Genomic DNA, 14,322 nt, shown 5'->3' with positions numbered 1-14,322 from the left:
AGTGTTTAGGCCAGGGAATGCCTTGCTGGCCCTGACGGCCCACCACTGGGTGTTGCTGAGTTTCCCCTTCTGCATCTCCACCAGGTCCATATTTTGATGGGCTCCTGCTATAAGACCAAGAAGTTCCTGCTCTCGCTGGCGGAGAACAAGCTGGGTCCCTGCATGCTGCTGGCCCTGCGTGGAAACCAGACCATGGTGGAGGTAAGTATTCAGACTAGGGATGTGCATCTACATCACTGAGGCCGATGCGCTGCGCATCTCGATACGTTGCTACGATACGATTAACGATACATTTGAAACACCAGGCGATGCGATACAGTTCGATACGATTTGATTCAACATTATGCGATACGGGCCGATATGATGCGATTCAACACGATGCAAAATAATGATACTTCAATATGGTACGACAGAGGATTTTGTTTTATTTCTTATATGCAGCAAATCATAAAACTCTCCAGAGTACAGTACAATTGTATAACACCTCACAGTTAAACAATTTAAGGATGCATTGCCTATGATTAACAATGTGCAAATAACAGCTACCACAGTGCCATGCCCAAACAGCTGCCAGCCTGATGTGCTGAACTCTCATTCATAGGCTAACTCACCAGTGAGCAGAAAGCAGTGGTTTATATATGAACAATAAAGAATACAAATAACCTTTCACAAACAGGTATTTCATAACTGCTTACAGTAAAGTATTTCAACTATTATTGGCCGTCACAGGCTGCTGTAAACTAAACGCCACTCTCTCTGACAGAACACCTCACTGAGTGATTTAACTCATATGTCTAACTTTCAGGTTTCTCTTTTCAGCCGCAGACCCCATGTCACCTCTTTATGTGCGTCGCTAAGTTCCTCGTACTACTTGTGGACTTTAAAGCGGCTCGGCATCGTTAACAATTTGCGAGCGATTTTTCAAGTTGACCGTCTTTCTTGAAAAATCCGAAGTGTTGCCAAACGTTTGATTTGTAGTTATTTTTCGGTGCGCTGTGTTTCTCTTTCTCCTCGACTTCCATAGAGGCTTATCAATACTCAGATTTCCCCTCCTCGACTCCCCTCCTCGAGACTTAGACCCGCCCACAGGAGATGCGAGCGGAGGACCGAGGAGGGGAAGCAGCAGACGTTTAAAGAAATGAGAACTCCTCTCCTCTGAGCGGTCATATTAAAGCGACGTCCGTTCATTATTACGTGGCAACAGCTGCATCAGCTGTCGAGTGTTTTGTCATAGCGCTGTATCTCTGTTAGATCAGCTGAACATTGTTCCCCCACATATTTACTTTGAATTCATTGAGAGTGCGGTATAATGAGACAATAACAGGCTACAGATGCGGACACACACACACAAATATATTTATATAAATATATACAATTTAAAGTATGAGAGCACTCTCATAATAACGTAACACAATCAGAGACTGGATATATCCCCCCCCCCCCCCCCCCCCCTCTCTCTGGTCGCTGAAATGGGGAATTGAAATTACGGGCCAAAGTTGTATTTACAAGTAGGCCTATTAAAAGTAAGCAGAGGACACCAAACCAACTGAGACCCGTCTGTCCGCCTCATTTACGCACTGTACAACACACACCTACACACTGTACCACACACACACCTACACACTGTACCACACACACACCTACGCACTGTACCACACACACACCTACACACTGTACCACACACACACCTACACTGTACCACACACACACACACACACACACACACACACACACACACACCACACACACCACACACACACACACACACACACACACACACGCACACACACTTACACACTGTACCACACACACCTACAGCTCCTAAAGCATAAGCCGTTGTGTATTTTATTATGTGAAGCAATGGTCTTAGAAAAATATGGACTCTTTGTTTGTAGATATCTACTAAACTAAAGCAAATAAAGAGAGTAGGCCTGTTATACTGAGTGATATATATTATACACACTGCTCTGCTTTCTGCATGGACCTTACAGCTGTTCTCTCTGGAAACATCGCCACGCGATTAAAGCAGTTTCTAAAATAATATCCAGGGGATGCATGCAGAGCTGTCATTGGCTGAGATAAGTCCGGCCGTGCGTCACGCCTCCACCGTTCCCGGAAATGCATCCGTGGAGGAACCATCAGTGTATCCTCGGTTAGAGCTCCTCCAGAGAGCCTCCTCGATGCTCGATGCTCGGTCCTCGGTGTGCATTTAGAGAAATGAGATGTCCTTCAAAATGGCGCCCTGAAATTCATTTCCGGGTCACTACCGGAGGACCGAGGAGTCGAGCAGTCGAGGAGGGGAAATTTGAGTATTGAGAAACCTCTCATGTGTGTTGATAACTGAGACTCTCGGCCTCCGTAGTGCGAAGCAAAGATCAAAGGTCGTCTCTGCGGAGTGCTGACAGGATGAGAGGATATTATATGAATGAATCGGTAAAAAAACCATGCAAAGACGCTACAATCGATGCATCGCGAGTTCAACCCAAACTGTAGCCGACTCTTTCAACCGGTGCACTCGCATCTTGAACGTTTATGCCGGTGCACCGATGCGAATCGGTGAATCTTAACATCCCTAATTCAGACCCTCCCCTAAAATGCTTATATGAAGTTTCTCTTTCATCAATGGAAGACCATGTTTGTTTCTATTAATTGTTTTATTAATAAACATTGTCTTTTTTTCTTGTAGTATAGTATGGTTTTTAGTATTTGTATACATTTTTGTATACTTAGGTAATTTATTTGAGTTTTATGTGAAGACATTTGTTGTCCTGTGTTGTATGACTGTCCATCACAAATGACCTGAGCTTTACTTGATGTGTTTAACTTCTTATTTTGCCCAATCAACATTGCCAACTCCAAATACTAGTATAAGCATTTATAAGACTTTTATATAACTTTTATAAGACTTTTTTATAAGTTTTGCTTTAAGATTGCTGTTACTGTGGACAAATCACTTCATTAAGAAATCATTGCAACTTTAGTTGGCTGTTGTAACAAAGCTGATTAAAGTGACTGCACTTAAGTATAATAGCACAGATTTACAAGTTTGAATGGGCTTAGAGAAAACTGATCAACACACCCAAAAACAAATGTTTACCTTTACAGCGTGTGTGTGTTCATGTGTGTTCAGATTCTGTGTCTGATGCTGGAGTACAACATCATTGAGAACAAAGACACTCAGCTGCAGATCATCTCCACCCTGGAGAGCACCCAGGTGGGGCTGCGCATGTACGAGCAGCTCTGTGACCGACAGAGAGAGCTCAAAGAACTGGTGAGGGACACACACACACACACACACACACACACACACACACACATACACACACACACACACACACACACACACACACACACACACACACACACTCACACACACACACACAATACTTTATTAGAATTAGAAATAGAATTCCTTTATTGTCATCGCACCAGGTACAACGAAATTTAAAAAAGCAATCCTCGCAGTGCATTTCCACATAAAATGAATAAATATATATCTATATAAACATATACACACATAAACATATGCTCACACATCCATACCAACATGCATACATGCCCGCACATCATTTAAATACAGTTTACAATATAAAAAACACAGGGATGATATTTGGCATCTCTGATGTCGATCAGTTAATAAGTTAATAAAACTATTAAAAAGTAGTGCAGTTGCAAGTTGTAACTGTTCAGTTCAGCGTTTGACGGTGTTCAGTTCTCGTATGGCTCTGGGGTAGAAACTGTTTTTCAGTCGGTTTGTCCTTAAATTAAATGACCTGTAGCGTCTACCGGAGGGCAGAAGAGCAAACAGGAAGTGTCCAGGGTGTGAAGAGTCTGCAATTATTTTGCCTGCTCTGTTGAGGCAACGTTGGCTGAAGAGTTCCTCCAGAGAAGGCAGTGATCAGCCTTCTGGGCTGTGTTGATAACCCTCTGAAGGGATTTCCTGTCCTTTTCTGAGCAGCTGGCACACCACGTGGTTAGGCAATATGCCAGCACACTCTCTATGGAGCAGCGGTAGAAAGACACCAGAAGCTTCTCCTCCAGGTTGTTTTTCCTGAGGATCCTCAGGAAGTGGAGTCGCTGCTGGGCCTTTTTCACAGATGTTGTGGTGTTGATAGACCAGGATAGATCTTCAGCAATGTGTGTGCCGAGGAACCTGAAGGCGGGAACCCTTTCCACACAGTTGCCGTTGATGTTACAGTGGATCTGGTGTTGTGCTGTTTTTCCTGAAGTCTATAATGAGTTATTTTGTTTTTATGGAGTTCAGAACAAGGTTATTATCTGAACACCACACTGCCAGTCTCTGGACTTCATCCCTGTAGGCTGACTCATCTCCTCTTGTGATCAGTCCAACCACGGTTGTGTCGTCCGCGAACTTGACGATGGTGTTGGTGGGGTGAGTGGGGGCACAGTCATAGGTGTACAGGGAGTAGAGCATGGGGCTCAGCACACAGCCTTGTGGTGAACCGGTGCTGAGTGTGAGGGTGGAGGAGAGGCGAGGGCCTATTCTCACTGTCTGGGGGCGGTTAGTTAGGAAGTCCTTAGTCCATTGGCAGATGTTTGGGGAAAATCCTAGGTCAGATAGCTTGGAAACCAATCTTCCCGGGATGACTGTATTAAAGGCAGAACTGTAATCAACAAAGAGCATCCTCACATAGCTCCCCTGGTGTTCAAGGTGGGACAGTGCACTGTGAAGAACAGTGGCGATGGCATCCTCTGTAGACCTATTTGCTCTATACGCAAACTGATTTGGGTCGAAGGTGGGTGGGAGAATGGTTTTGATGTGCTGCAGGACCAGCCTCTCGAAACACTTCATGATGAGCGGTGTGAGTGCTACCGGACGGTAGTCGTTGAGGCTGGAGGTGATGTTTTTTTTCGGCAGAGGGATGATTGTGGCAGATTTCAGGCACGAAGGGATGATGGATTTGGAGAGTGACAGGTTGAAGATCTTTGTGAAGACCTCCGTAAGTTGGTCTGCACACTCCTTCAACACCCTTCCCGTCACGCCATCAGGGCCTGCAGCTTTCCTCGGGTTCACCGCTCTGAGCACACGCCTCACATCATGCTCCTGCACAGTGAGGGTGTGACTGTTGGATGCTGGTGAGGTTGTTGTGTCCGTCTCTACTGCATTGACCTCAAAACGAGCAAAGAAACAATTAAGTTCCTCTGCCAGTGAGGCGTCCCCATCAACCGTTGTGCTGTTATTGTTCTTGTAGTTGGTGATGTGCTGTATACCTTACCATACCCGCCGTGGATCGTTGTTGGTGAAGTGGTCCTCAATCTTCCTCTTGTAGGCTGCTTTGGCATCCCTGATGCCTCTCTTCAGGTTGGCTCTAGCTGCACTGTATTGAGCACTATCACCAGACCTGAAGGCGATGTTTCGGCCCTTGAGGAGAGCTCTGACCTCCTTCGTCATCCAGGGCTTCTGGTTGGGGTATATCTGAATACGTTTTTCAACAGTCACATTATTCACACAGTTCTGTATATAGCAGAGTACAGTTGATGCATACTCCTCCAAGTCCTGAACCTCAAAAATATCCCAGTTAATCCTTTCGAAGCAATCCTGTAGCTGCGAGGAAGCTCCTTCAGGCCATGTTTTAACAGTCTTTGTGGTGGGTTGAGTTTTCCTCCTGACAGGGGTGTATGCTGGGGTTAAAAGGATGGACAGGTGATCTGACTGCCCTAGATGTGGTAGTGGTACAGACTTAAATCCCTTCTTAATGTTTGAATAGGCCTTATCCAGTGTGTTTTTACCCCTGGTAGCACATTTTATGTGTTGTACAAACTTTGGGAGAACTGTCTTTAAGTCTGCATGGTTGAAATCACCAGCTATGATATGGGCGGCTTCGGGATATGTGCTTTGTTGTGAATTGATAGGACTGTGCAGGTAGCCTAGCGCTATTTTAGCATTAGCATCTGGTGGTATGTAGACAGCTGTTACTATGACAATGGTAAACTCACGAGGGAGGTAAAAAGGCCTGCATTTCACCGTCAAGTACTCCAGGTCTGAAGAGCAATGACTGTCCATGATTATGGCGTCCTTGCACCAGTTGTTATGTACGTAAAGGCATAACCCCCCTCAGAGTCGACCAGAGTCGATGTTTCTGTTCCAGCGGTATGCTGTTCGCCCTGCTAGCTCAATGGCTCCGTCTGGGATAAGTGGGTGTAGCCATGTCTCCGTTATGATCAGGATGCAACAGTCTTGTACGTATTTATTTTCAGACATCTGTAGGTTTAGTTCAACCATTTTGTTGAGGATGGATCTGGCGTTCGTGAGAAAGATGCTGGGTAGCGGTGGTTTGTGAGGTTGTCTCCTTAGCTTAGCCAGTTGACCGGACCGGCATCCCCGCTTCTGCTTCCTGCTCCAGTGGCATAGCTGTTGGTGGGCCCGGGTGGGCCTGGGCACATGCACGTCTGGCCCACCCACAGCCAATCAGTGCAGAGTTTATGTCCGAGCCAACAGACTCACTAAAAAAAACACATTGTCTTTCTAGAACGGATTACAAATCGCCTGAAAAGTTAAGCTTGCTCCATTGCGGAGATATTCCCGCGAGAGTGCGGAAAACTTAAATTTATTTAAAATGTGAAATGTTACCAATATACTCACCGACCACCAGTGGTCCGCGGACCACACGTTGAGAAACACTGCTTTAGACACTAGAACCGCCATCGGGTCAATTTGACCCACAGCTGTTTTTTTATTGTAGGCCTATGTAACTTTTTTTCAATAAAATATTAAAGTCTCCCAGTCTGTGACTTTTCCTGAAAGTGTGTTATGTAGCACCCTATGTTGTTAAAAATTGTCAATGTGAAGTCAGATTGAAGAAATCGCCCAAAAAATTGCCATTTATACCTATTTCCGCCATTGGGTCATATTGACCCCACCCCTTTTCGCGCTATTGATTTTGCCTGTAAACATAACGTGTTACTATAGCAACGCCTTTTGTCTACTGCAGTTCCTTATAGATTGATAGATAGATAGATTGAGAGAGAGATAGATCGATAGATATTGATAGCGACAGTCTGTAGTGAAGGAGTGCGCTCCCGCTCACGGGAGACTGCTCGCGCTGCGCTCCGCAGCAAACAGCTGTTTGCTTTTCACCCAACAACCGACAACCGCCTCATGAAACGCGCTTCTGGGCCAGCGGGCCATTTATAATGTCGAGCCCTGTTAATATCATATGAAAAGCTGAGAGTCCACAGATTCTATTGGTATATGTTTCATCCCTGTGCGATCAAAACTCACTGTTCAAAGAACATTTTACCTTGAAAATCAAGGCATTCTAATAGCGGGTCAATCTGAACCCTTCTACATTGTCAACGTCAGTGTCTGTGCTTGAATGCCTCTTATTGTTTTTACCTTTCACCATAGAAGCCCTCATAACTGCTTATGAAAGAGAACTTAAATGAGGCAACTCAACAAATGTTGTTTCAGCTCGCACTCATCAGTAGCACAACCAAGTTGAAGAGACGTGAACCTAGAGCTGATCTTAACTTTAGAGTTTCTTCAGTCCTGGTTGGATATTCAACTGTTGTAACCATTATGGTACAATAAATCACACCTGTTGTTTTATGGGTTTTTTTTTATCCTCCACTGCCTTTCATTGACATTTTTATTGATTAACTTTTTTTTAATTATGATTCAAAAACTAAAAGTGTTCACAATTGTGCTATTTGTGGCAACACTATCCAACATAGGGTAAATGCTTGATGCTACACTCTCTTCATCATGTTAACAGATGTATGTCTTAGAAGCTTTTCAATGTAAGCTTCTTTCAACACAGGTTTACATCTGCTAATGACAGAGATCTCTCCATTTTGGAGTCAGTTTACAGTGGCTTACTTTAAATGTCATATCCCAAGGACCATCTTAAAACAACTTCAAAGAATGCACACGATGCAGGGCAAAGGGGAAATAGACTCTCTAATATTTAGATGATCATTACAAGAGAAAGAAACAGCCTGTAATATTCAGACAGGAAGAAGCCAACATGATATGCTGCCATCATCATGTCACAGCTAGTCATGTTTTGTTGGACATAAAGTCAAGTTTGTGAACCTGTCACCTCCGCCCATCACCTGCTTTTATCATCATTTGACTACTCCTGAATGGTGGTAATAGTACCCCTATGGGTGCTTTGGAGTACTGCAAGGGGTGCTTGAGATTTAAAAATGACATTTTAATTTCATAAATATTACTTATGCATATTTTGTTAAAGGTCACATGTCATGGCCATTTCCACTGATCATAATTCCATTGTTGAGGTCTACTAGAATAGATTTTTCAATTTTTCAATTTTCCAAACTCACATTGGTTTCGCATACAGCATCTCTGTATAGTATGTGTATTCAGCAGTATTCACTCTCTCCACTAAACGGCTCGTTGCAGCTCTTGCCCCCCCTCTCCCTGTGAGCCCAGTGTGCTCCGATTGGTCGGGACCAGTCGGGACGTTGTGAATAGCGCTGAGTTCCGTGGAGGTGTGATTTCCTTGTTTCGCGATACACAGCGAAACACAGCCAAACTCACCCTGAGCACACACAAAGTCACAGCCGAAGTAAAAACAATAAGTGTGGCTTGATATTGAGTAAGAAAAAGGTTGATAAACGCTGTGAGAATGGGTCTGCAGAGAGAATGGGTCTGCAGAGAGAAAGGGTCTGCAGTGAGAATGGGTCTGCAGAGAGAATTTCGCCGCGTTCCCAACTGTCTGTTATCAGCCTGCAGCCAGGGAGGAGAAATCAGCAGAGCTGCCTGCACTGAGTGTGTGAGGAAGTCCGTGGATTGGTCAATTTGGACCAATCAGCGGGGGCTTAACGTAACGGCTCCGCGGACGTAACGTAACGGCTCCACGGATTGGTCGATTTCGTTCCGGGGACGACATGACATCATGATGTACCCGGAAGAATCAAATGGACAGTGACGTATCTCCAACGAGGCGTTTTGGGGAGGTATTTTCTGTTTTAGAGTTTTACTCGCTACAGGGTGTACTTTGAGGGTTTTGACTCTGCACACCGTTTACATGCATAAAAACCTTCATAACACACAAGGGGACGGGTAATAACCGGAAAAGCATGACATGGGACCTTTAATAAAAAAATGATGTTATTACAGATGAAATTCAAAAAATGGTTTCTTTCTTCAAAATTAGCAACAAAACAGCTGAAAACACAGAAACTTGAAAAAGAAGCCAACGTTGGTCACTCAATTTTAAGTGAATTGCAATCAAAAATGATCAGTTGGAAGCAGCTACAATGAGGTCTTAATGCTTTTGCATTGTACCAAAACAATATGTTCGAAAACTGAACACTGAAAGGCAAGTTTATCTGCAGCTAAATGCTGGAGGCCTCACACACTCAGTCACACACACTTAGTTCTGTCTGCAGAGCTGTAGAGCTATCCCAAGGCAGCAACCAATGAATGTGCACTTTATTCACACTTAAACACAAAGGAAAGATAACTGATATACTTAATGCATAGCACATAAACAAATCTTAATTGAAGCAGCTGTGTTCATAAATATGTAAGCAATGTATTGTATTCATCCTTCCAGTTTCAGAATCAGAGCCAGAATGATCTTTCTTGTCATTATACTCTCTCTGTAGTTAAATTACAGAACACATCTTCTTTATACACGCACACAGTTATGAATACTTTTATAGGCATGATTTAAAACTAACGTAGTTATATTATATTCATGGTAATGTACTCCAAGGCTACGTTGTGAAAGTCCACTGCAGTTAGTCACACCATCAAACAAAAGGGATATGTTATATAACTCAATTATTAAATAAGTGTGATTAAATTAGAGTAAATTATATAATATATGTAAGAGGACAAAACATTGACAAAATATTTTCATCATTATTTTGTTTAAGACCTCGCATCCCTTTTCCTCTTAATGACATGGATCAGCTGCTCACACACACCATCTGCTGTCTGAAAATGTTTCTGCAGGCTGCTGAGCTCAGACGCCATCTTTCTTTCTGTCTTTTTTCTCTTCAGCAAAGGAAAGGAGGCCCCACCCGGCTTACTCTGCCCTCAAAATCCACGGTGAGATTACACTGATGCCTTCACTGCAGCACACAGAGACACGTTAGATAGAAATACTTGCGTTAACTATTTCAGTATAGAATGTGTTTTTCCTCACATGTAGGATGCAGACCTTGCCCGTCTGTTGAGTTCAGGTTCTTTTGGGAATTTGGAGAACCTGAGCCTGGCCTTCACCAACGTAACCAGTGCCTGTGCCGAGCAGCTCATCAAGCTGCCTTCACTCAAACAGCTCAACCTCTGGTCCACACAGGTACAGCACAAACACATCTACTAAGTCACATTAGTAATAACTAATGATCCAATACATGTCTAATGTATGTTCCGTCTTTGTCTATCTTTTTGTTCTTTTAGTTTGGGGATTCAGGGTTAAGGTTGTTATCTGAGCATCTGGCCTGTCTTCAGGTTTTGAACCTGTGTGAGACTCCAGTCACTGATGCTGGTCTGCTCGCTCTCAGTTGTAAGAAAACACACACAAAATGAACACCTTAACTGCATGTTATGCATCACAAGATCATCATTGCTTAAACAGAATGAGCAGTCTGGCAGAGGACAAGGACATCATGTGAACGGTGTCAGTCAGTGCTTTGTAAATCTGGAAGTCCATTGTGGCTGATGCTAATTACTTTCCTCTTTCAGCCATGAAGAGTCTTTGCAGTCTGAACATGAACAGCACCAAGCTCACATCTGACACATATGAGGACCTCAAGGTAGTACTATAACACAACTCATATTAACTGCAAAGGTCATTTGCCCAATATTTATTGGAAAATAATTTGGGTCGACCTTCTACCCCTTCAATCTAAACTTTGTTTAAAAAAAAAACACCAATGTAATTTTTATATTTTCATATAAACTTACATGCAATAGTTTACATGCAGCTATAATGACAAAGTAATTGTTATCTGTCTTGGGGTAACGGGGATAATAGGCATGTGTTCTGAAATTTGAGCTAACTTTAAACTGATATAGTGAAAACGGAGTAAGTGTATGTTTCAAGGTTTTGATGCAGTTTCCTTTCATCTATGTCTTTCTCTGCAGGCCAAACTGCCTAACCTGAAAGACGTTGATGTTCGGTACACAGAGGCCTGGTGATCAACCAGGCTCACTCAACCCTTACACACAACCAGGCAGACACATCAACATATGCACACACTGCACACAGGCTCCAATTCATGACAAGAATATTGTGTAGTTATGTCATCTCCATCGTTGCCCATCATTAGACCAGGAAATGTGACATCATCCCCGCGTAAATATCACCTGATGTGACCAGAGGAGGAGCCTTCACAAGCTACATCACAACCCCTGTAATGACATCATCACTGGGTATCAACTGTCAGCAACACAAGGAATCTTTATTGACTTGCAGCTTCCCTTATCTTTTCACCAATATTCCAAGGACCTGATGATTAGAGGAAAAGCGAACCGCTGTTACATTGTGACATGCAGGACACTTTTCTCTGGCTGAGCTTTTGCCCAGTCTTTCAGATGTCTCTCAGTTCCCATGTCCAGTCCAGGTGCAGCTCTCCAGCCGATGCTCTCCCACCGCTGTTGGTGTGTCGTGAGGAAGATCTGAGCCTTCCCATCTGTTTCTCTCTCCTGCGCTTGTACCATGAAAGCTGGATACCGCAGCTTACATTCCAGTTCTTCTCCAAACTGATCTGCGAAGTAGCTCTCAAAGCAGACGTGTTGAACTGAACCTCAGTCCTCACTCTCACACTCTTTGGCTTTAGTTTTCAGGTTGTGATTCTAATATGTTCAAATGTTTTATTGGGAAACAGAGGTGCTGCCTCTTAGAAACAAAGAGTTGCAAGACTGTGCCTGTTTATCTTTCATGACAGGTTCTCGCAAAAAAAAAGAAGGTTTTTATCAACTTGAATGGACATATTTTTCCAGACATCTGTGCTTTCATATATTGTGTGTTTCTTTATAAAACATATATATGATGATAACACCCAGTGATGATATTTTGGAAACAGTTTGGAAACTCTGCAGGAAAGTTCAACGGCAACATTTGTTCCTTTTTCGTTTGTTTTCACTGTACATACTGATGATCTCCAATTACTATTTAATAACCGTTGTGTAGCAGTAGTTGGGTTGTCTGGGACTGCCTAATATTTATATGTTTTTTTTTAAAGCCTTCTTAACTCTGTCTCTCTTGGATTGTGTCCTTACGATAATGAAGTACACAGGCCCTGTTGTCTTTCTTTGTAAGATACAACACAAGCCCCCCAAGAGGGCCCCATACACAGATCTCTCTGTACAATGTCATGATGGTAACATAGATCTGTGAAGTGGACTCAAATTGGACCTGAACCATCACCAGCTGAGAGTTGTGTTTTTTCTTATTCTTTGATATTTTCGGAGATATAAAAAGAAGAAATGCAACTTGCCAAACTTTGTCATTGAATTCAGTTTATGTTTGTGCACTTGTGTCTTTGGGCAAACATAAGTGTGTTTTCAGTACTGACGAAGTTTCAAGTGGAAGCTGCCTGTGGATAGACACTGACACTGTTTGGATTCACGTCACTGACCCCTAGCTGAGGTCAGGGGGAGCAGTCTCAGTGCCTATAATGGAGCTGTGGATGAGTGGCCTATTGGTATCTTACTATATGTCACACCACCTGTTTTAAATTGTTCTGCTGTTCTTATATTACGCCATAATGAATGGGTTACATTCTTAGGCTGTTGGGGTGAACAATTGTCATCAGTGGATGGGACAAAATCATTGTACATATTCTTTCACGGGCTATAAGGGACAAAGGATAGGAAAAAGGCACCTTTTGGCCATATCTGCCTTTCTGCATTCCCTCAAAATGTTGCCTGTTGGTATTGTGGCAGCATTACATATGATGTGGTAACTGCCCAGTTTATCAGAAGCTCCTTTTCCTCTCTGTCTAGATGTGGTTTGGGTTGCATTGGCCCTATAAAAAGCAAGACATGTCAGACTTCCTCTCTGTTTCCAGTCAGCCTTGCTCTGACTGCACCCATCCATTTTATTTATTTGTGTCGACCTCCGAAATGCTTAGGGTTTGTTAAACCAACACCACGGCTGCAGCAGAGGACAGGATGCCGTCCACTATGAGATGCTTTGTTTCTTATTTATTAGGTGCCATGACAGTTTTGGCTTGTAGATTCGGTTTATGTACGGCCATCTTTGGTTCCGGTTTTAGGACCTCCTGCTTTTTCATATCCTGTATGATATACAAGTGTATATAGTCGTCTCTTCCCTTCTTCTCTTTCATTTTTTGTTCAACCCCCTCCACCTTTTATTGGCAGGCTGGTGTTGCCTTTATCTTATTTGTGTGTGGTGTTTTTTTCACACAAAGTGCACTGTAATCTAACAAATTATGTTTTCATAATATCTTTAGTTTCCAAAATCTTTTATTTTATCACTTCACTTAAATCAAATTCTTGTGTTCTTGTTTTTTGTTTGTTTTTGCATGTACATGTTGCTGTGTGATCTATTTTTATTTTGTATTTTTGTTTTATAAAAGGATTGATATATGATAAAGGGTCGAATCACTATCTCACTGAGGTTAAGGACTGAATTAGAGATATCCAATCCAATTATATCTGATCATAGTGGCCAAGATCTAGCTATAGTCCTGACCCGTCCTGAAGGTCGAGGCAGTTCGGGTTTGATTGTTGTTGATTTTTAAACAGCCATTACCAATGCTGGTACTGTTGGACTGACGCTGCCTCTAACTGGGATTCAATCGTTCAAGTTTTCCCATTTTAATATTGAATAAAACTTGCAAATAATTATTGTTTCCTCAAGAATGTGTACCAATACTGCCAGATAATCATATCAGAGGTGGACCACACTGACTGACCGTTATCATTTTAAAATAAAGTTGTTGCTTTTCAAACATCAGATAATCCCGTGTAACTTTAGTGTCATTTTGTTTTATCCTGTTGTTCTAAGTCTAAACATTTTAAAGAAATAGTTTGAGATTTTGTAAAATAGGAGAACTTTTTAAAGGTTGTTAGATGAGAAGATTGAAAGCAATAAGAGATAAGAATGCCATCAACCTTCTCACCTAACTCGGCCTGAAAGCCAACTGTTCCTTTAAATAAGTGGACACTGAACTCATCCCCCACTTGTCCAGACTATGACTGTTTGAGGTTATAATGGAAGTAGGGATGCACCAATGCATCGGCCATACATTGGCATCGGCATATGTTCACCCTGATTGGTAAATGCAAATCCAACGTTCAGAGTCTTGGCAACTACTGATCACTTCCCAGGGAGAAATGTTTTCCAACTTCAAAAC

The 14,322-nt window shown here is 42.7% G+C and overlaps 1 protein-coding gene across 1 annotated transcript in view; it reads left to right on the top strand.

Moving 5' to 3' along the window:
- cmip (c-Maf inducing protein) overlaps window positions 1–13,927 on the top strand; it is a 50,301-nt gene extending 36,374 nt beyond the window's left edge. Inside the window, 7 exon segments of the mRNA XM_034195837.1 lie at window positions 85–201; window positions 3,131–3,271; window positions 9,998–10,045; window positions 10,149–10,295; window positions 10,397–10,502; window positions 10,682–10,752; window positions 11,084–13,927. Coding sequence (XP_034051728.1) covers window positions 85–201; window positions 3,131–3,271; window positions 9,998–10,045; window positions 10,149–10,295; window positions 10,397–10,502; window positions 10,682–10,752; window positions 11,084–11,137 — 684 coding nt within the window. The 3' untranslated portion in view covers window positions 11,138–13,927.
- Window positions 13,928–14,322: the final 395 nt, after the last annotated feature.

The sequence above is a fragment of the Gymnodraco acuticeps genome, unplaced genomic scaffold, assembly GCF_902827175.1.
Source record: "Gymnodraco acuticeps unplaced genomic scaffold, fGymAcu1.1, whole genome shotgun sequence".
Lineage (NCBI taxonomy): Eukaryota > Metazoa > Chordata > Actinopteri > Perciformes > Bathydraconidae > Gymnodraco > Gymnodraco acuticeps.
This window is presented reverse-complemented; position numbering and strand designations above follow the sequence as displayed.